At 44.1% G+C, this 22,857-nt stretch overlaps 2 protein-coding genes across 2 annotated transcripts in view; one reads left to right on the forward strand and one right to left on the reverse strand.

The window, feature by feature from the left end:
* The first annotated feature begins 56 nt into the window (after positions 1 to 56).
* si:dkey-110c1.10 (unconventional myosin-Va) lies at positions 57 to 14,255 on the forward strand. The gene is made up of 35 exons (XM_004552761.6): positions 57 to 299; positions 916 to 1,026; positions 1,160 to 1,328; positions 2,797 to 2,941; positions 3,051 to 3,207; positions 3,448 to 3,591; positions 3,706 to 3,787; positions 3,886 to 3,993; positions 4,083 to 4,195; positions 4,274 to 4,542; positions 4,633 to 4,714; positions 4,932 to 5,072; positions 5,217 to 5,348; positions 5,472 to 5,555; positions 5,642 to 5,758; positions 5,867 to 5,964; positions 6,047 to 6,133; positions 6,418 to 6,738; positions 7,575 to 7,731; positions 7,935 to 8,174; positions 8,301 to 8,510; positions 8,602 to 8,695; positions 8,786 to 8,934; positions 9,036 to 9,242; positions 9,360 to 9,460; positions 9,600 to 9,714; positions 10,579 to 10,684; positions 11,022 to 11,144; positions 11,470 to 11,621; positions 11,910 to 11,999; positions 12,101 to 12,233; positions 12,311 to 12,608; positions 13,098 to 13,272; positions 13,362 to 13,442; positions 13,530 to 14,255. The coding sequence occupies exons 1-35, from the start codon at positions 273 to 275 to the stop codon at positions 13,689 to 13,691; spliced, it is 4,980 nt and encodes a 1,659-aa protein (XP_004552818.1). The 5' UTR covers positions 57 to 272; the 3' UTR covers positions 13,692 to 14,255.
* The window catches only part of unc13a (unc-13 homolog A (C. elegans)), a 46,404-nt gene continuing 37,619 nt past the window's right edge, over positions 14,073 to 22,857 (reverse strand). Inside the window, exons 38-42 of the mRNA XM_076880813.1 lie at positions 22,426 to 22,573; positions 21,606 to 21,662; positions 18,157 to 18,249; positions 17,591 to 17,750; positions 14,073 to 17,509 (exon numbers count right to left, since the gene is read on the reverse strand). Coding sequence (XP_076736928.1) covers positions 17,221 to 17,509; positions 17,591 to 17,750; positions 18,157 to 18,249; positions 21,606 to 21,662; positions 22,426 to 22,573 — 747 coding nt within the window. The 3' untranslated portion in view covers positions 14,073 to 17,220. The remainder of the gene's footprint in view (positions 17,510 to 17,590; positions 17,751 to 18,156; positions 18,250 to 21,605; positions 21,663 to 22,425; positions 22,574 to 22,857) is intronic.

The raw sequence follows: 22,857 nt of genomic DNA on the forward strand, positions 1-22,857 counted from the left end.
TTTTTTTTTTTTTTTTTTATGCCTTCAATGATCACCTCTGGACAAATGTTTCACACTCGGCACATCCAATCACTGCATCTCCTCGCAGATTAACAGTTAACTTGCCAGTCCTCGTGTCTTTATGTGGACAAAGTGCAAGCTACTGTCAGCTGGATGTGACGCGGCTTTGCAAGGAGAGGGAGGATACCGGCTGTTTGCTCAGAGGGACCTGCAGATGTTACCTTGTCTCTTGTGTTAAGTGATGTTTGTCCTCGTGCTTTGAATCATTAAAGATGGCAACACTGGAATTGTACAGCAAGGTAAGATTAGGATTAACTTGAGGGCTTTGCAATGATTTATTATTATTTATGGAATCTGCAATTTCGAGGTGCTTGGAATAAGAAACATCCTTTAGTGTATAAAAACAGCTTTGCTACTTATGTTTGAGCACTAAGTAGATGCATCCTATGAGTTTGTCAGGTAAGCAAGTCTGTTTCATTGTCCTAGTTAGGACTATTCCTGATCTTTGATCTGGTAGCAGTGTGTTAGTCTGAGGTATTAAAGTGTTTACTGAATATATGAAAAATGTGTGAGACTGGAAGCTTATTTTTAAAATCTGTGCATTAATAAGTGAATTAGCGAATTAGATTTCTCAGCTTTAAACAATGCCTAATCCTCGCGGGTAGTTTGGAGGGAGGATGACTGCGGTTAATTTTTAACACAGTTTAGGAGCTTTTTATGCTGATGGGTACCAAATAGCTTCACTGGGTGAGTCCAGGAAGTGTGACATCTACCTTAACAGTGTTCAACAAAAGTAAAATGGCAAATAAAATCAGCTTTCAGATTTTTCAGCACATCCAGATTAATCCTGCACTTTTCTTCTTTTTTCACTCAGTCTGTGTTTTGCACACCAGTGACAGTCTGTTCCTTTTTTAGGGGGCAAATGTGTGGGTTCCTGATCCAGATGCTGTCTGGGTTTCAGCCCAGCTTCTCCAGGACTACAGGTCTGGAGAGAAGCACCTGCTGCTACAGCTCTCAAATGGAAATGTGAGATGCAGTACTGTTTTACGCTCTATAGATTAAACCAAATGCTCAATTTTGATATAATTGCATCTGTCTAAAACCCCTTTCTCAGCGATGTCTTACATCCGAGACTTCTAACTTCCGCTTTCAATGACAGGAGGTCCATTACCCAGTGGGCTCTCCCTCTGATCTCCCACCTTTGGGGAATCCCGACATACTGGAGGGCGAGAATGATCTAACAGCTCTTAGCTTTCTCCACGAGCCCGCTGTGCTGCATAACCTCCGGGTTCGATTCCTGGACTATAGCAGCATCTACACATACTGTGGTGAGCACTGCACTGGAGAGATGGCAGGGAACTTTAGAAAAACAGGGATGATTACTCAGCCAACAATAGACTGGCGAGAGTGAGAGAGGATCTTTAAATTCCTGCTGGAAAAAAGCCAGAAACAGCTCCTGTGTGCTTCTGTCTGCATGATTATACTGCAGCTCATAATGCTGTCTATAATATAGGAGGTCAAAGGCTCAAACTACACCCTCACTGCTACACTGTAAAAGGAAAGAAAAAAACTCTTATGTATGTAGTTGCACATTATCTTTGAATTAGATGACTCATCTTACTAAATCTTCATTTTTATATATAAATGTTTGACCTTTTTCATGACCAGACATCTCAATATATATTACACTGAGATGGCAAAGATCCTATATCCAATAATCCAATGATCCCACATGAGCAGCATTTGGCCATGGTGTGAAAGAAGAACTCACTTTGAAGGGCAAAGACCTCTGACAGATCCAGGCTCAGGGAGGGGCAGCTACAGCCATGTGAAAAAGAAAGCTTGCAGGACTCTGTTCAGCCCCGTGAAAATTAAGCCCACCTTTACTGCTTCCAATTAAAAGGAGAAGTACGAGCGAGGTGCTGCTAATCGAATGCACTTGATTAACTTTAGTTTATACGGTTTAAGGTTTTGGTAATTTGCTGGTCTCTGGCAATCTGGTGCTTAACAAAATCTTCCAGCAAATTCCCTCCAAAGTCCCCTGAGAGTCTACAGGCCTCAGTTAGCACATTAAATGTAAAGGTTTATGATGGTAAAGTTAGAAAAAGTCTGAAAGGTTCCAGGAAAAAGCCTCTGCTCTCTGAATAGACCATGGCAGCACAGCTTAGATTTGCAACGTTGCGTCCGAACAAACAGATGAGACCAAAATGGAGATGTGTGATCATAAAGCACAGCCTCAGTGTTTGGGAGGAAACCAAAAACGGCATATCAGGACAAACACCTCACACCAGCTGTCCAGCATTGTTTCGGGCTTGTTCTGCAGCCACAGGGCCAGCGCACCTTGCAAACCTCAGTGAACTGAAGCAATACTTTCAAGCAAAATTCCTCCACAGCGATGTGAGAGCCTGATAAAGTCATGCAGAAAACAATTACTTCAAGTTATTGCCCACTAAAAGTGGTTCTACAACCTACTGAATCATGGTGTTTACTTAGTTTTTTGCAGGATTATATAAAGTCCTTCTTCTTCACATGATTGTATCTGCTATGATTGAGAGAAGCAACCAACAACAAGCAGGAAATGACCTGCTCCAGAAAGAGTGAACAAAAGTTAATGAAACGTAGCAGTGTCACATTATTATATAGTAAATAAAAGCATTTATTCATGTCCTCATTATATTAGAATTTCAAGTTTTATTCTAAAATCTGTTTTTAAATAACAGCCATGTTTATATATTCAGGTATATATTAATATTCAGGTTCTCGTGGTGAGATTGCGTTTCCTTCCCGTGTCTCCAGGTATTGTGTTAGTGGCCATAAATCCATATGACCAACTTCCAATATACGGAGAGGAGGTGATAGACGCTTACAGCGGTCAGGACATGGCTGACATGGAACCACACATCTTTTCTGTGGCTGAGGAGGCCTACCGCACTATGATCAGGTCAGGGGTCCTGGGTGTTTGGTGGTCTTATGCTTAATTAACTTTTTGAATATTCTGAGCATTAACTACACTGTGTGGGATGTCATGGTCACTGTGTCTTTGTGCAAAGGGAGGAGAAGAACCAGTCTATCATCATCAGTGGGGAATCTGGCTCAGGGAAAACTGTCTCTGCAAAGTTCACCATGAGATATTTCGCTGTGGTTGGAGGAGCAGCACAGCAGACCAGTGTGGAGGAGAGAGTTTTGGCTTCCAACCCAATCATGGAGGTAAAGGACCCAAATATTTCCCTCTTTTTGTATGTTCGTTATGGTTAAAAGTTTTAATATCAAATTTAGGAAGCGCTGCACACCTGAATCAGTGACAAAAAATCTTAGTAAAGAGACAAAGAATAACCTCTGCTCACCATTATTTTTATTAGTATGCAACATTTCGGTCTGTGCAACTTTGTAAGGTACAGAGTATAAAAAATTCTACTAATATAAAAACTTCTATATTTTGGTCTTCAGTCCATTGGTAATGCTAAAACTACCCGAAATGACAACAGCAGTCGTTTTGGGAAGTACATCGAGATTGGCTTTGGCAGAAAGGGGGACATCATTGGGGCCAATATGAGGACCTATCTGCTGGAGAAGTCACGGGTGGTCTTCCAGGTAAACTAACTTGCTACAATATAGTTAGGCCAGAGCAAAAAGCCACACAAAACCACAAATGTCTTGTAGAAATGATGCATCATCCGTGCTTTCTTCCTATTTGTTTGTTTTAAGGCATCAACAGAGAGGAATTACCATATCTTCTATCAGCTGTGTGCATCCAGAGAGCTGCCTGAAATGAGGTCCCTCAAACTGGGTGAGAGGCAACCCCCTCAGTTTGTTCTCAGAAGAATACCGTGTCCACGTTAATAGGTTCACAGTGCACTGAGTGTGAGTGTGTTTTATTGAGTCCAGATGCTCCTGAGAATTTCCGCTACACTAACCAGGGAGGAGAGATGCAGATACCTGGTACTGATGATTTGTCAGACCTGGAGCGCACTCGCAATGCTTTCACCATTCTGGGTAGAATGTTTACATCAAATCATGCACGTACGATATATCTTTGACGATAAAACAGGAAATCCTTCACGTTATATATGTTGAAATTGCAGGTGTGCAGCCTGACCAACAGATGGAACTCTTCAGGATCCTGTCAGCTGTGCTCCACCTGGGAAATGTCAACATTCAAGCCAGTGGGCGAAGCTCTGACCGGGGTTACATTGATGTAATGATCTACATGAATACTTTTGCATTCACTCGTCTTTTGTTCATATTCCTTCATAATAGTTGCTTTGCTTCTCAGGCAGAGGACCGCTCTCTGGCTGTCTTCTCCAAGCTGCTTGGAGTTGAGGGATCTCAGATGGCTCACTGGCTGTGCCATCGCAGATTTGCTGTAGGAGGAGAGATGCTGGTTAAACCTATGACTGGCCAGCAGGCCGTAGAAGCCAGAGACGCACTTGCTAAACACATCTATGGTCAGCTGTTCGCGTGGACTGTCCAGAGGCTCAACTCAGCTCTGCGGGCCCAGCAAGGACGGACCAAATCCTTTGTAGGGGTTTTAGATATCTATGGGTGAGTGAATGAACTCTGTGACTGTGCAGTGTGTGATTAAAGTTTTTGTATGCCTTTGACGTGGACTGACAGGTGTCTCCCTTGGAGCAGGTTTGAGACCTTTGAAAGGAACAGTTTTGAGCAGTTCTGCATAAATTATGCAAATGAAAAACTGCAGCAACAGTTCAACAGAGTAAGCTGTCGTCCTTTCCCTCTGTGATTTGTGCCCTTCCTGTTTGTGTCGTGTTTGTCAGAGTTAGTTTATGCTGCTTTTGAACTGTTATATCAAAGAAATCAGTCCTTTCACCTGCGCTCACATCACTGTCTTTTCAGTCTTTTGTTGGTTTCCATCATGGGTATGGTCTTTCTCTAATTCTGTCTCATTATTACTTGTTTGGTGGTGTTTGCAGCATGTGTTCCACTTGGAGCAGGAGGAGTACGTCCGTGAGGAGCTGGCATGGAGCCGGATTGAGTTCAGTGACAATCAGCAGTGCATCGATCTAATAGAGGGACAGCTGGGCATGTTTGATCTCTTGGATGAGGAGTGCAGGGTCGGTCATCCAATCCTCTAGTTCTGTTCGTTCTCGTATCTTTTTTTTCCTGTGTGGATAAAAGCATTTGCATGTTAACTAATTTAGACATTTGTGACAACTGTGTTAGTATGTGTAATAACTGTCCATCTGTGCATTATCCAGATGCCTAAAGGTTCTGATGAAAGCTGGGTGCGCAAGCTGTACGACCAGCACCTGAACAGCAAGCCTCACCCTCACTTCAGGAAGCCTCGCATGTCAAACAGCGCCTTCATCGTCCTGCACTTTGCTGACACAGTAAGTGACATAATGCTGGATTCGTCAGGTCTCAGGTGAATATCTGAGCTCTCTCTGAGGGCCTTTTGTAATTCTCTTCAGTGTGTCTGTGTTTGCAGTGATGGTTTCTTTTCTTTTCGTCAGGTCCAATATGAATGCGATGGCTTTTTAGATAAAAATCGAGACACGGTCTTTGAAGAGCTCATTAACATTTTGAAAGCAAGTCAGGTAGATATGTTCTAAATATATATGAATTTATAATTTCTAAGCAACATTAGTTTCACCAGCGCTGTATGTGTGTGTGCGCGCTTCAGTCTGAGCTGGTCGCTGAGTTGTTCCAGCAGCAGAGAAATGCGTCTCCTGTGGCCAATGGAAGCATTCGCTCAGGTAAACGAGCCACCAGAGAACACAAGCTGACAGTAGGCTTTCAGGTTAGATGTTTTTCTTTCTTTTTTCATTTATCTTTTCATTTTTTTTGCACATCCATTCATCCTAAACATAATTTTCCTGCTCATTGTTCTTTTTTTTGGGCCTCTCAGTTCCGTCAGTCCTTACAGATGTTAATGGAAACTCTCAACAGCACCACCCCTCACTACGTCCGCTGTATTAAACCCAATGACCTCAAAGAGCCTTTTCTGTGAGTCCTTATTTTGCTTACTTCCACAGCTTTTTGGTGTGATTTAATGGGTACTGCTTTTATAACATTATATACATGTTAGGTTTGACCCTAAGAGGACAGTCCAGCAGCTAAGAGCTTGTGGGGTGCTGGAGACCATCCGCATCAGTGCAGCAGGTTATCCGTCCAGGTACTGAGTAATTCTAAGACTTTAGTCTTTATAATACGAGCACAGTGTCGTGACAGTGTGGCTCTGAGACATGTGCGAAGATTGTCACATAAATCAGAAAACTTAATCAAAACAGTGACTTAAATGCTATCACGAAGTAGCAAAAGAATCAATTTGTATAACTGTTCATTGAGATTAAATAATTATCTTATTGTAAATGGTTGATTGATCGATTTTTATGTTATAAAAACAGAAATATCAACTGTTTTTCTCTGAGATTTACTCTATTTGATCTGTGAATCCAGATGGACGTATGAGGAGTTCTTCAGCAGGTATCGAATTCTTCTTCGGGGACCTCAGAGCCAGGACCAGGCCCAGGCCTCGTGCAGACGGGCCCTGCCTCAGCTCATCCCAGATCCGGACCAGTACTGCTTTGGAAAGACAAAAGTATTTTTCCGGGCTGGTCAGGTGGCTCTTTTGGAGAGGTTGAGAGCTGAGAGACTGAGAGTGGCTGCTGTGATCATCCAGAGTCAAGTTAGAGGATGGCTGGCACGGATCAGATACACCAGGATCCTCTGGGCTACTCTCACCATACAGAGATACAGCAGAGGGGCGCTGGCCAGACGGTGAGGACAGCAAGAGTGTTTGTGTCTCTTTACTATGATGTATGGCTATGTCAGGCTAAGCCACTTCATTTCTTTTAAAAGAACAATTGGAATGTTCTAGAATTCTTGTTAATGTTTGAAACACTAGATATGATGACCCAGATTTAGAAGATGATTGTAGTGAGAGTAGGTAGCAGGTGAAGGAAAGCTTTTGGAGGTATGCTCTGAGAAAAGAATGAAAGTAAAAGCAAGAGAGGGAGATGGGTGTAACAATGAAGCTGCAGGGAGCAGAGGAAATGAAGGTGGATGAGTGAAAATACCTGGAGTCAGCTATCAAAAGCAGAGAGAGAGGTGAAGCAGTGGGTGGAGTGGGTGGAGATGAGTGTCAGCGGTGATTTGTGACAGAAATATAGCAGCAAGAATGGGAGTAAAGGTTTAAAAAATGGCAGCGTGACCTGTTATGATGTCTGGCTTGGAGACGGTGGCACTGACGAAAAGACAGAGAGCTGAGATTGAGGCGTAAAGCTCCTCACTGGACATGATTAAGAATGAGTCCATCGCAGGGACAACTCAGAGTCAGACAGCTGAGATGGTTTGCACATGTGCAGAGGAGGGCGAGAGGATGTTGAAGATGGAGCCGCCGTGAAGGAGGAAAAGAGAAGGTGCAGGGATGTAGTGAAGGAGGACATGCAGAGGGTTGGTGTGACAGAGGAGGATGCTGGGATAGGTTGAGATGGAGGCAGATGAACCACGGTGGAGATTCTTAAAGGGAGCAGCTGAAAGAAGACAAAATGACAAAAGTCTAAACTTAATAAAATATTCCATATATGAAACTCTTCTTTGTTGCATGGCTGCAGACTGGCTTTGATCCTGCGCTACACCAGGGCTGCCTTGGTGATCCAGAAGACTTATCGTATGATGGTGGTCAGGCAGCTATTTTTCATGATCCGACACGCCACTGTCACAATCCAGGCATTCACCAGGGGGATGCTGGAGCGCCGCAGATACAGACTGGTCAGCATTTAGTGTCTCCCTCATTACAGGGCACAGCAGATGTTTAAAAAATGGCATCAACCTTTATACTCGGGTTTGATTTATTTTCCTGTGTAAATATGTTTTATCCATGTTTGCTCTAATCTTAAAAGAGGCTATTTACACGCAATTACAAGTTATAAACACTTGACCTGAATGCATTTAAAAACCTGTTGGTTCCTCAGCTGGTGGCAGAGAGGGCGGCCGTGCTGCTCCAGGCCACGGTGCGTGGGTGGTTGGCGAGGCAGGCGTACAGGCGCGTACGTGCGGCGGTCGTGTTCATGCAGTGCTGCATTCGCCGCAAGGCTGCCAGGAGACAGCTGCTGAAACTGAAGTCTGAGGCCCGCTCTGTGGAGAGATACAGAGAGCTCAACAAAGGCATGGAGGTCAAACTGATGCAGCTGCAGTTGAAAGCAGACCAGGAGGTGGGTGAGAGTTGTGCAGGGATTTGACCATCTCATGTGATTTTGATAAGCATTAATTAATTGTATGAGTCAAGAGGTCGTTTCACTTTACATTCACATGGCAAAGTTGCTTTTGTGTGCATCCAGGCCAGGGAGAGCGCTGCTTTGAGAGAAACCCTAATGGCAGAGCGAGAGGCTTCCAGCACCGAGCTGGCGGCTCTGAGGGCAACGATACAAAAACTAGAGAGCCAGTTACAGGAGAAGCCTCCGCCTGGGCCTGTTATCAGCGAAAAGGAGGCAGAGGAGAGAAGAAGAGCTGAAGAGAAAGCTGCCCAGGAGATCCTCCAGCTTAAAGAAGTAGGTCTCCAAACAATAAACACACTTTCCTCCTTTTATCTAGTAGGGAATGCTTCTGATTTGGTCTGTTTATTGACTTTGATTCTTTAAGGAGCTGCAAGCACTACAGAAAGAAAGGGATAGTTTTTGCAAAGAGAGAGACGATCTCTCGGCTTCCCTGCTGGAACAAGAAGAAAAACAAGAAGGTGGGCCTTCCCTTTACTAGCATTGTACAGTCACAGCTGTTTTTCTTCTGTCTGTGTCTGTCAAACATTTCCTTCTCTCTCTATGTGCAGAGTGTGTGCATCAGGCTGTGTCTCAGGTGACCTCGGCTCTTCGGGCAGAGGTGGACGAGGAGAGGAGAAAGTATCAGGGTCTTCTGAGAGAGTTCACCAGACTGGAGCAGAGATATGACAACCTCAGGGAGATGAGTCTGCTCACAGAGGTCATTAGCTAGCTGCAAAGGGAGACAGCCTTAAATGCAATTTGTTCGTTTGAAAATTAATCTTGAGTGCTTCCTGTAATTTCTTCCTCCTCATGTCGCAGCGCACCAAAGGCCACAGAAGAACCGACTCCACCCAGAGTCTGGAACCTCTCTCTCCCTCGACGCCGCTGTCCCCCCAGTCTCTCACCCCACTCTCCATATCACCATTCCCATCTGCTGTTCCATCCCCAGAGGAGGTCCGAAGGATCAGCGTGACGTCCCCCTCTGCAGAGAAGAGAGTCTCAATGTGGAGCTCTGAAGCCTCAATGGTAATGAAATAAAGAGGACCACACGACTGAAGTCCTAACTTTCACATCGTCACTGCAGCATCACCAGCACAGGCAGTGTCCTTTACTATCTCACTGTGTTCATGTTTGTAATGACAGGAGCAGCTGATGGAGAAGATGGACGTGGCCAAAGACCCATCGGTGAAGATGAAGGGAGAAGATCTGGCTCATGCTTATGATGCTGTACGAGTGGCAAACAAGTCAGTCTCTCAACACCAACTCATTCCTTCATTTTGGCAGAGCACTAGCTTTCAGTTTTGTGCAGTGATTTATATTTGGTGGATGAGCTCATTATTAGTTATTCTGTCCTTAATCTACATGTCTGTGTGTGTGTTTCAGGTTTCTGGAGAGCCAGCTACGTAACCAGTGCAGTCAGTGGGAGAAGGAACTGGAAACTCTGAGGAGTCAGCTTGCCCAAGCGGTGTCTGTTTCTTCCTCTGCTGCACAGAGACAGGTATAAATTTATTAAAGCCCCACATGAGAGGGTTTTTAAAAAAAAAAGTACTTTAATGATCTTTAATGAAAGCCTAACACTAGGAGAAGGGCTGGAAAAGTCAATAAAAGGAGAGGTTAAAAAAAGAGAAGAAGTTAAAACAGAAAACATTGCCTAAAGCAGGGGTGGGGGAACTCCAGGTCTCAAGGGCCAGTGTCCTGCAGGTTTTACACGAGCCCTTAATCCAACACAGCTGATTGAAATGCCTAAATGACCTCCTTAACATGTCTTGAAGTTCTCCAGAGGCCTGGTAATGAACTAATCATTTGATTCAGGTGTGTTGACCCAGGGTGAGATCTAAAACCTGCAGGACACCGGGCCTTCAGGCCTGGAGTTTCCCAGCCCCGGTCCCCTTCGTATATTTTATTTATATTGTCTCTGTATTTATATATGTGTGTGTGTGTGTGTGTGTGTGTGTGTGTGTGTGTGTGTGTGTGTGTGTGTGTGTGTGTGTGTGTGTGTATATATATAATATTCTGTAACTCTGTAACTTCTGTCGGTGCTGTGCTTTTTTGGAAATCGAATTTCCCAGAGGAACCCACCCGAGGGATTAATAAAGTTCTATCTAATCTAATCTAATCTAATCTAAATAGTCACGGCAGGACATTTCACTGGTATCATTACTCAGGTCATAATAAAACTGTAAGAGTTCTCTGGATCTGATGGTTGTCACTTATTAAAGCTGTCCATCTGTAACGTTTATCATTTATTCATTCGTCTATTCATTTATTCTGTTTGCGTGTCACTTTGTTTCAGATCATCGTTTATAATTTTTATATATTCACATTGAGGCTGAAGTCACAAATTTAAATGTGTTTTTTAAAGGATATTCAGGAGCTGCTGGAAGCCCGAGAGCGTGAATGTGTGAGGCTGAGGAGAGAGCTGAAGGAACTGAGAAACACAGTCTCACTGAGGCGACTCCTGACACAAGGTGAGACTTTACCTGAATGAGCCCGGAAGCTGAAAGTCACTGCAGGCTGGAAAAAAATCTGCAGCCGCTGAGTCTCCTGTGGAATTTTAAAACAAAAAACATCAATGCAACAATAGCCTAACATAGGCTCCCTCACTGGGCCTATGACTGGCGGCTCTATCACTGATTTGATTTGTGTACATTTTGATCATGAGACTTTATTACCAATGGTAAATGAACACTTATTATTAGAGTAATATAATTACAATAATCTGCCTCTCAGTTTAACAATCTTCTACATTTATAGTTTTCAATGTGCTGTTCTCTGTTTCACTGCCACGGCGTGTTTCCTCTTCAGTTTTCCCATCAGCTTTGGCCACAGAGACTTCCTCTCCTGCCCAGTCGAAGCCAGCAGCAGTTACTGGTTTACTGGAATGTAGAAAAAGAGACGAAACCAAACTGATCAAGAATCTCGTCACAGGTGAGATCAACCCCCCGTCTGCCTCAATCATCTTCACCCACCTCTTTTTCTCTTCTTTCTTGAAGGTTTTGAGGAGCTGTGAAGCAGGCGTTTAAGATGAGGGATGAGATTGAAAACATGTTTTGAAAGGCAATAATCAAGCACTTTTACAATGATGGTAAAATGTGTCAAAATGTAATTTGGAGGGCAGGGTTTGAATGTGTAATAATTCAGCGGTAAGTATGATGTCACTGTAGAAATAAGTGTAGCCAGCTCTTGAAGCTGACAGCATTGGCCTGGCCTTGTCCTCTCTCTGCCACTGCTTCCCTTTCTGTTTGTGCTTCAGACATCCGTGTTGACAGCGCCCTGTCTTTGGCTCCCGGTCTGCCTGCCAGCGTGCTCTTCCTGTGTGTCCGCCAGGCCGACTGCAGCGGGGACCAAGCTCGCGCTCGCTCTCTTTGTAGCGCTGCTGTCACCGCTATGAAGGCAGCTCTGAAGGTGACCTGATCTCTGAGCCTTCTCGGTGTGTCGTATGGTTGAAGTTTAATGTTTGAGGACGGTTCACGTCGAGTCAGGCAGGCAGCCATTTACAAAATGACACTGACAGCTGACTTTGAAACTTGTCCTTGTGATTAATTTGGCCCACATGAGCATCTCATGCCAACATAACCATAGCAAAGTCTGTTTTAAACACATCTGTTCAAACAATCACAGTTTCATTTTTCATTGTTAGCAATGATTTCTAATTAAAATGTAACCATTTTCCCTTTCATCGTTTTTCTGCAGAAACATGTCAGTGACATAGACATGGCTGCTCTGTGGTTGAAGAACATCTGTCTGTTCCACGACTTGTTGACCCAGCACTCTCCAAAGCAGGCAGGCTCAGCTTTCATTTACTTTCTACGTCACTGACTAGATTATAAAAGTTTAGGATTCACTGATTACTTTCACACGTGACTGGACTGATTGCTTTTCAGACCCTCGACTCAGACACACTGGTTCCCCTGTCTGCTGATATGAATGACTTGATCCGCACCCTGAGCGACCTCTCTATCCAGGCCTATCAGCAGCTCCTTTCCATCACCGAGACCCGTCTACAAAACATCATAGGTACTGCAAAAAGTGATGATTGACGCTCTCCCCTTCTCTGCTCCTCTTATCTATTTTCTAACCCTCCCCTCCCTCAGTCCCTGCCCTGTTGGAGAGCGAAACCATCCAAGGTCTATCAGGCTCAGCGGTGAAGCTGGCAGTGAGCAGGAAGCGGGCCGGCTCAGACCCCAGGACTGTAGGAGGCGAGGCTCCCACGATGGCGTCTGTGCTGAGGGAGCTCGGAGCCCTTCACACCGCTCTGACTCAACAAGCTCTGCCCAAGACCCTGATGGAGCAAGCCTTTCACCAGCTCACCTACCTCATCTGTGCCTCTGCTTTTAACAGCCTGCTGCTGAGGAAGGACATGTGCAGCTGGAGTCGTGGCCTGCAAATACGGTAGAAACACACTTTAACCCTGCACTTAGATTTACAGTCTGACATGAGATGCAAATAAAGACGCAGACCATAAACATATTCCACATTAACTAGTATATCTTGATTTTGAAGTCCATAAATTTTAAAAAATTAAATGACCTCAATTTGTTTGTATCTCAGTTGTGTGATCTAAAATGAGGTTTAGTTGTTTTCAGATTAGCATTTAGCATGTAAAGGCCAAATAAAGGAAATTTGAAAGGAGATTAGCCCACAGCAGCCTAGACCTACTGCAGAGATGAATGTCATATGTATAATACAGCATCCCCACAAACACAGCTTCAACTTTAATAATCAGCACCCTGAAAGAGTGTCAACATTAATTTCGCCTTTGTTGTATTCCAGAGCTAGATCACGTGCTGCACAACAGTCTGCATGTTGTTCTTTCCACCTGCTTTGTGTGGTCTTATAGAAATAAACACGGATTTATCTCAAATCCTTTTCTTGTCACAGCTACAATGTGAGCGTCCTGGAGGAGTGGCTGCGGGGCCGCGGTTTACAGGCAGGGGGCGCTGTGGCCACACTAGAGCCCCTCATCCAGGCAGTGCAGCTGCTGCAGGTGGGGAAAAAGACCGAGGCGGATGCTCAGGGGATCGTCCGGACTTGCAGTGCCTTGTCCAGCCAGCAGGTGGGTCTGTTTGTCTACTTGGATTCTGCTGGGAGACGAACGTGTGTGCATGATTTCATTGGCTGCTGGTCTCTTATTTTGTTTGACAGATCGTGAAGATTCTGACTCTCTACACCCCCCACAGCGATCTGGATGAAAGAGTCACTCTGAATTTCATACGTTCTGTTCAGGTACAGTCTGCAGATGTAAGGTTAAACATGTTCCTCATGTGGAAAATACACTGCATCCCATGTTCCTCTCTGTCTTTGCTGTCCTAGGGGCTTCTCAAAGGCCGCTCTAACAGTCAGCCTTCACAGCTCCTAATGGATGTGAGGAGAGTGTTTCCTGTCATATTCCTCTACTCGCCTCCCCCCGTCCTCAGCGCGGAGCAGTTAGTCATCCCAGACTCCCTCAAGATCTCCTTTCTGCGCAAAGCATAAGAAGCAGGATGCAAATTTATTAATGCTCCAGTGAATTTAACTCCTAACTTGCTGAAGTTATTCCTTGGAAATTGAAATGACTTACTGAGAATTTCTTCTTTCAGACTTTTAAAATGTGCATTAACTTGTTTAATTAGGCTGTCATCGGTGTAGTCTGTATCTTATAGAAGGTTGCGAGTTATTTCAGAAAGGTACATCTCGGAAAAATAGCTAAAATGGCATGAAAGAGAGCACGTGTTAAAGACCTGGATAAAATTAAATCAATATAACTAAATAAAACTAAATGTGGCTATTCCTTTGAACAGTTTGACAAAGAATGACCACGAGCTTTTATTTCATATTTTATTGGAAGCAGAAACACAATGAGACTGCAGTCCCAGCAACCTCAACCCCCAATAAGAACAACCATAATAATAATAATAATAATAATAAAAAACAAGCCCAAAAGAAAGAATCTTTAGAAACATCTCGTGTATAAAAAAATTCTCATGCGAGTACTTTGTACCACTACACAGCATCAGTAATACATATTTATATATTCACAAACATTTGAAAAATAGAAAACGATAATTAAATATCAAAATAAAGAAGACAACAATTGGCAGTTAAACATCAAATAATTATGCGTGCTGGCACAATACACGTTTTTTTACTTTTTGTTTATTGTTCCTATCATGCACCGTATCTGGAAGTACCGGACCAGCAGCGCTGTGCAGGTATCTGTCTGTGTGGCCTGCTCAGCGAGACACTTCAGGACGGATCATGCATGTGTGTCCACTTGTGTCTGTGTGCTTTTCGTTGTGCTTCATCCACCTCTGTGTGTGCGTTCCTGTTCAACGTGCCAACCTGATAATCCAACACGCAGTCCGGGCCTCTGAAGGTGGAGGAAGGGGAAGAATTTCCTCTCCTAAAGTATCATTGTCAACAGCAATAAAGTTTTTGTTTTTTTTCGTGGCATTTCCAGCTGCGTACCTGTTATTGATTTTGCTATTAAAAGTAGATGTGCCCTCTTAATAAAAGACCTTGTACACACACAAGATCATATTAAGGGATTGCTTAACTTTTAGCTGTGAGTAGTTTTCACTAGCAGGCAGCATGTTATATATAATGATATACGATGCATTACTTTGAATGGCTCCTGATCAGGCCCCATTAAAGTAATACAGACGCTCTGTTATTGATCTCTAGAGTGCACGCGGTCTTTCTATACCCTTCAATAGTAGCTACATTTCCAGATTGGGCACCCAGTCGCACATAAACACCAGCTGTGCAGTCACTCGCAGCAAAATTCAAGTCTACAAAAGAGCAGCGAAACTTCACTTCACATAGTATGACGTGTGTTTGTTACATCCGAGCTATTTACAACTACCCGACCGCAGCGATCGATCTCCCTCCCGATCGGTTTCCTCTGAGCTGACCAAACTTCCCGTCTCTGGTCAGCTCTACCGCAGCTGTGATGTTTGGCCCATCGAAACAGAGACGGCATTTACAACATATCAGACAAACGCTTGTGCTGATATAATTAGAATAATAATCCACAATGTAAACATTATAAGACTGATTCCAAATCACTCATCTACAGAGACTTTATAGATCAGATGCATAGAGTTCAGTTTGTAGGCCTTGTTCTAATAATGGGGACTTTGATATTATTCAGGTTTGGGAGGGGGCATCTTAGTAATGAGGCAGAAAAACATCCAACCAACCGATCATCCTGTTATTATCATCACCCCCATGATTTTTTTGTTCACGAGAAAACAACAAATATATTATTTTTTTTAAAGGGTATTTTCTTAAAAATAGATGTCGCATTGAGAGACATGTTAGACAGCGAGCAGTCGTTTTAAAACATTTAGTTTCACATGAAAGTGACCGTAGCTTCAGGTGAACTGCTGTAAAACAAGCTCAGAGTATAAATGTGTTTTTATGTGTAGCAAAGCCCCTGTGCTTCTTCTATTTTCACACTACATCTCTGTACTGTGGACAGTAGGCCCTCTTTTAAATGTCACATCCAGACCTGGCTCGGTCTGGATCTGCAGCCCTTTAGCAGAGGTCTCGTTTCTCACTCACGATTAAGGGTTACGGCATCTGCAGGTGGATCATTAGACGCGATAAGCGCTGGATCATTAGCGGTATGTGCTCTCCCCGTGTTGGGGAATGTGCTGTTGTGTAACCCACGTGGTTATTTTAGCTTCTCAGGGACTGTGTTTTTAATCATCTAATTATACATGTAGGACTTTAATTAGCACGCACTTTTTAAAGGCAGTTGACTGTCCTTACAGAGCTGCCTGGCTGAGGAATGTTTGCAGTAAACCAGGTGGAAATATCCACCGCACAATATAACCTTGGTCTGTGATAAATTAAACAAACTGAATGAAACAATAAAAATCCCCCGAATCTTATCGCACTCCCGCTACACCCGTTGTGACGTCCTTCACTTGTGATGGCTTTCACTGATTACATCTGCAGGTGACAGACAACACGGGCGGTCACACGAGGTTGACATTAGAACGTATTACAAACACTGGATCGCACATTCACACTCATTTTCACACACATACAGTCCGATGATTTACAGCGCTTGATCATCAGGCTCCGCTCTCTATCATATAGGAAACAGGACATACATAATGTGCAAGGGTTAACAAGACGGAAGGCATTAAGGGTGTCAGGCAGTGTGCTCTGTTACAGGGTAGACGGACAGAGAGACGGACGAGGACAATCTTTAGCCGACCACAGTTCCATCGAACAATCCTGTATTTATCTTTACATGTCCTTAATAGTTTATATATATATATGTGATGATATATAGAATTATTAAAATATAGATATAATCTGGAAGAAAAAAGTAAATAAATATTAAACTCATCATAACTAAATAGTGCTTTGTTCCCTGTATGTCTTCCCCACCCAATATCTGGAATGTTTGAGGCTGCAGCCATTGTAGTTGTTTACGGGTCAGGTGGACAGTTGGTCCGGTTGTGCTTAGGGCTGGTCTTGGCATATTTGAGCAATTCCTTGTTGGCACTTACGGTCCCTTCTCTAAGTGGTTGCAAACTAGGGAAGGGACGAGAGGAGCTGGGGGTCGGTGAAGTTGAGGGTAAGGTTAAAAAGGCAGAGAAAGAGTGAGAAAGAACGCCAAAATATTAAAGGCTACAAGATATTTCTCACCCTGACCAGTCAAGTGAGGTGTGCGTGTGTGTGTGGGATGACATGGCTCTCCTCTGGGATTAGAGGAAAGTAGTTATATGCTCTAAGATTAAACTCTATGTATAACTGAATCAAAAACATGTTTGATGAAGTCAGTAACAATAAAGACAATGGTGCGTTTTCAGAAAACGAGTGATGCTTTGCTTCGCACTCTGTCATTTCCACTGAAATAAATGTATTTACAGTATGTGTGGCGACTCTTGTCTTATGTGTGCTTTTACAACACTGGATAATCGGGGCAGTGGCTTGCAGTGGCTCAGGAGAGCTCCTGGGCAGATTCGAGTTCCTGACGTGGCATTTTAAACTGCGATTTGGCCCCCTAGCTACGGCCCTCCTCAGCAGAGCGCTGGTCGGACTTGAGCTTGACGAACTCCTTGGCCACGTCGTCGTTGTTGCGCTGGGAGAGGATGCGCAGGACGGTCAGTCCCGTCTCATCCATGTGGATGCGTTTACCCAGCGGCAGCCAGCAGGCGGCGCTGCCCTTAGGGGCCACGTCCTTCAGCTGAAGGACAGCCATGCCCACGGTGCGGTCCTCTCGAGCAAAGCAGTAGTCCTTCACGCACACCTGCAGCTCGTAGCACTCAGGACCCACCTCATTACTCAGGGTGCTGCAGAGTGGGGCGATGGAGAATATTACAAAAATCTCTCGAAACAATCCCTCAAATCATCGATGCACATCAACCACTTACAAAGTGAAGGTCTCGTTGTATTTGGGAGCCCAGCTGTTGTTCTTTGACTTCGTGGCGTACTTCCTCTTTTTGTCACTGAGGTGAGGGCCGATGATATAGACCTCCACAAAAGGCCGGAATATTCCTTGCGTCTGCCACCTCAGGTCATTTGCAGCGACCACTGAAACAGACAGAAAGACAGAGCTAAAGGAAGGAAAGAGAGCGGGAAGGTGTGGGTGACTGTGAGATTCGTGTGGAGAAAATGTGTGAAAAAGTGGAGCGGTAAGCGAGGGCGAGTGAACAGGAAACTCAGACAATACTGGCTCTCCCTCAGGCCTCACATTCAGTTTATGGTCAAGATAATGAAAATAGAATTGGAAGAGTATTCATTACAAAATCATATTTTTCTATGGCAGATGAAAGCTAGAGCTATATTCTGGTGCCCTGTTATGGCCATACAGTCCTGCCCGCGGGGTCTAGCAATGTTTAAATGTTAAACTATGACTTGAATGTTATTTCCAGAAATACCCTCAGATTCAGTCCCAATAAATGTGAAAACAACAAAGATACAAAATATTTTTGCTCACCTTTCACTGTGACTTTGTGCTCTCCGGTGTTCGGGTGAGTGAAAATCTCCACATGGATGGACACTTCTCCTACAGCATCGTCCACCCCAGAGCCTGACGGGACAGGACAAAGAGTAAAAGTGCCATTAATACCCTCGAGTCTCCCAATCTCCACTGTGCTAATGTCGCAGCCGCTGTGCCCTCTATTTCGAATTCTCCTCCATAATTAAATTTAAAAAAAGTTACACTTCCATTTCAGTTTCACAAAAGAAACAACGAAATGGACTCAGTTATAACCTGGTGAATATAAAGCAGAGTACTGACTATTCAAATGTTTCTTTATAAAATAATAGCGTTTAAAATAAAGCACAGAGTTCTGCTTGTGCATATGTTGTGGTCTGGAAGTGGACATTCAGACAAAGCAGCTATGAGTGGGCATATGTGTTTAATACCGGTAGTGTATAATAATAACAATAAGCCTGCAATAGCTGTATTATCTCCTTTGGTAATGCATTCTACGTTATGATTAAACCTGAGCGACTGAGAGGCAATCACTGTGGTAACTGTTGCCCACTCATAGATGCAAAGTGTCTGTTAGGATGCGGGGTGGTTAGTAAGAGGCAGAGAAGAAGACAGGAGAGAAGCTGGAGAAGGTCAGCTAACGGTGTGGATCCCCCCCCCACCGACACAGATCATGTCTGGGCATGCTCAGATGGATACACCCATTCCTTGGTAAAGTCTTTTACCCAAGCATGGTCAAGAGGAGGGCCAAGAGAGGGAGGGACCACGTGGAGGGAGAAGCAGCTCGGCCTCCCCGGCCCGTCGGTATAGGATGACAGTACTGATGCCTGACTGCTTTAATAAAGCTTTCTGCAAGAAGAGCGAATAGAAGATTTTTCATATTTTCTGCTCTTTTGTCCTTTTAATGTCTATATTTCCATTCTTGAAGAGAGATTGCTCTTATTCCTCCTTGTTTAGTTTTTTCATCATTTAATGTAAGTTTATGGATCGAGAGCGACACACACCCTCATAACTGACCGCTCAGATGTTTCCTGGTTAAAATCAGTCATTTCATTGCATTTCAATCAAACATCAAAGTCATTTAACTGTTTCATCTCTACGCTACGCCAGACCTGGGCTTGTTTGGGGTCCTTGGAGTTCTACTTTTTGCCTGAGGAAGAAGATGACAAGTCTAGATGGCTTTCACCAGGCTCTAACACCTTTGTCTGGGAGGGAGGATGATGATCTTTCCTTGTGCCGCATGTGAACAAGCGGTTTATATCCACGTACAACTCCAGAAGGATACAGTGACAGATGGACATTAATTTTCAGTGTTTTAATTAGCGTCTTCGCTCTGTCAACGGTATCTTTGTGGCGACGACCAGCAGCCTGTGTGTTTGTGTTTTTAACCAGCCGCCCACTAAACAAGGTGTCTGTGGGAGTTAGACGGCAGAGTGTTCCTGGCACGCGGCTCTCTGCATCTCTCAGGGGAGCATTATGGGATTGCTGGTTTCACTGCCAACAGGACCAAAGAGAGCAGCAGTCATCCATCTGGCCTTGTCTACTCAGTAGAGGACATCCATGAGAGATGAGAAAGAAACTTTTCTGGCTGGGAGGCAGGAAGATGTTGCCAGGAAAAAGCAGCCCCTTTCTTCGTTAACAAACACGGCAATCAGAGGCACATTTTGCACCATATTGCAAAACGTCACCAAAATAGATATTAAATCTCAGAATTGTACTTTAAATGTGCCAAAGCATCGCCTGAGTTTGCCACTTATTCACAAATGAGTTGATTATTTTAACCGCAAATATCGGCGCTCACAGCCAGCAGCACGCGAGACCGACCGTCAGCGCTGATCAAAGACTCTTTCAGCTGCGAGTAAATTCCACTGAGCTTTGGTCATTCATCCTGCTCTAATCATCCACTCTAATATGGTTGGAGAAACTACTCAGTGAAATCTGTTTGACAGGGAGTTAATTTGCTTCCTTGTTACAGTCAGGGACATCCACCAGCTGGCAGGAAGGCGAAAGATACGCTTCTTTGCTGCTTGTTTATTCAATCTCAAATAGATGATTTTCCATAAAACTTGCAAAAAGGAGCATTTGAATTATTTCCAGTCATACTTCATCAGAACTAAAAAGCTGGTGTCACCATTTTGAACAGGTAAAGGATGAGAAAGTGGGATTCAGCTCAGTCAGACAATCAAACTTGAGAACACACCAGTTCAGAGCAACACTTCAAAATCTCAACTATTCCAACAAAATTCATTTGCTAGTGTTTGTTGGTAGTGGATACCTTTCACAGTTAGGCATTAATCTGCATAAAAATCTACTTTGAATGCTTTTCTTTCCTTACACATTTCCATCTTTGGTCTCTTTCCAGAGGAAAGTGACACAACTTGACGTGTAACAGACTGCAGTGTTAACAATGTCATATTGAGCCGCTCATCTGAGATGACTGTCGGGGTGCTAGGGCTTGCGCAGCACCAGATCATCATCGTAGCATCAAATTAAACGGCGAAGCCAAGTGCACACACAAACAGCAGAATGCATATGTCTCTGTGTGAGCGTGTATGAACATACCGCATCTGAGAGCAAGTCAGACTCTTTTATTCTGATCTAAAGAGACGGAAATCAGACCACCTGACCCGATGGACTGTTTGTGATTGGCTAGATCTGTTAAGGGGAGACGAGCTGAGAACCCTTTCCCATCACCGCTTTGGGGAGGGTGGCGCTGCGTGTGGAAGCTGACTGGGTGTTTCCATCTCTGCCTGCTTTTGGATGCGATCGCAGGGTAGGGAAGGACAGAGAGCCCTCCCAGACAAACTAAGCCAACAGCCATCATCATCTTCATAATAATCCTACTCTTCCTCTTCAAGCATCTGCCATTTCAAACACAGTGGGAGGGACAGTGACACTGTAAAAAAAAGATTTCCTCCCAGTGTTTCTGGAAATAAATAATTGCTTCTACAACCTGAGGACAGACTCATCAGATTGCACACACACACACACACACACACACACACACACACACACACAGCCCCCTGGCTTCTCTGGGTGACATCATGCTGCATCAGAATTCCTCCACGCTTTAATGCATTTCTATTATATTTGTCTGATGTCCGCGCATCATGCGTCGTGTCTGCTCATACATACTGTCCACGGCGTATGTATTCAGCGCAGTTCTGTACATACAGACATCAGTGTGTACGTTTCATGCATGAATGCATAAAGTTACCATTCTTGCTGTGGTGGTGGGCATGTATGTGTGTTCAAAAAGGCAGAGAGTGTGTTCAGTCTGTGCATTGCATTTGTCTGTTGGGATGAATCTGAGCAGGCAGGACAGTTTCAGGATGCACATGGGGGGGTGGGGGTGGGGGTGGGTGAAAAGGTGGAGGTTGCTGGGCTTTGTTCTGGAGGCTCTCTGGTGGTCCTTGGTGTCTCAGAGCCTCAGCCTGAGTGCCACATACCCTTTTCTGGGTAAACATCCTCACTAGTGGTGAATCTCACCCCCTTCCCGCCGAACACTGTCCCACAGACGGGGCAGGAGGTGGGAGTAGACAGAGAAAGGAGACACACGAAGAAATATGAGGTTTGCAGAGAGTTTCACAATTACAGAGTAGAAAACAGACCAACATGTAAAAAGCATTTTCCCTGATTTGTTGGGGAAATTGAGCTACTTCTACCAAATAAGCAGTGAAAAAACTGTGTCTTGCAACATCAAAAGCCACATGGCATTAGTTAAAAAATTCAATTTTAAATGATTATCCACTCAAAAGGCATTTCTACCAGTGCTCGGGGACTATGTGTGAGCGTCTGATGGCAGAAACGGGATGGCTGTTACACAGCTATGTGACAGGAGGACGGAGGCTGAGCAGCAGCATCAAAGAGAAGGAAAACAGAGTGGGTAGGTATTTATTTTTTCATTGCAAATAGCTGTCAGATCATCTACAGAATAGTGGCTGCAGTTCCAGAAGCTCGCTATCAGGAGACTCAGCATTTCAGGACAGTGAGAAATATTGTGCTGTTGCAGTTTCAATTTTACGCTCTACGAGGCACGTGAGATACTTTGAGCGTATAGAAACTTGGCATTTGGGAAAACCCTAACATCAACAGAGGGGGCAGCGAGAGGGGCTCCTCTGAGAGTGTGAGCGAAGAAGGAATACATTTCCCTTCCTCAGAGAATTATGTAAGATGCTGTAGGTAGTTAAGCTCATACTTAACAACTGAAGATACTGGAAGGTAAAGCAAATTCAAAGCCCCTCAGACACAGACAGATTTGTACGTTACCTTGAGCGTTCTGCGATTGGACAAAGGTCTTTATGAGTTTGTCTGTGGCCTGCGTGTAAAGGGACAGGGCGTAGTGGAGAGACTGAAGGTCAGGACTCTTCTCCAGGAATGTCTTCTTCAGACCCACACCACCAGCATGGAAATATTGCTGTCACATAAAAGGGCGGGGAAAAAAACATTTTACCAACATCTTCCGACCAGCAGCTGACTGAAGAAATAAAAGGGCACAAATAATTATAAACACAGCAGAGTGATCATCAGCGAATCCTGACATTCCCACAGTCACACATGAATCCAACACTAAACCAGTCAATACTGACAACTGCAGATAACAATTCAAAACGCTTCTATGATGTGCAAATTAGAGCCCCCGTAGAGCTTTAAACAATCGTTTTAACATTTGGTGCTATGTGGGTGCCTGTGTTATCTTGG

The sequence above is a fragment of the Maylandia zebra genome, linkage group LG23 (genome assembly GCF_041146795.1).
Source record: "Maylandia zebra isolate NMK-2024a linkage group LG23, Mzebra_GT3a, whole genome shotgun sequence".
Lineage (NCBI taxonomy): Eukaryota > Metazoa > Chordata > Actinopteri > Cichliformes > Cichlidae > Maylandia > Maylandia zebra.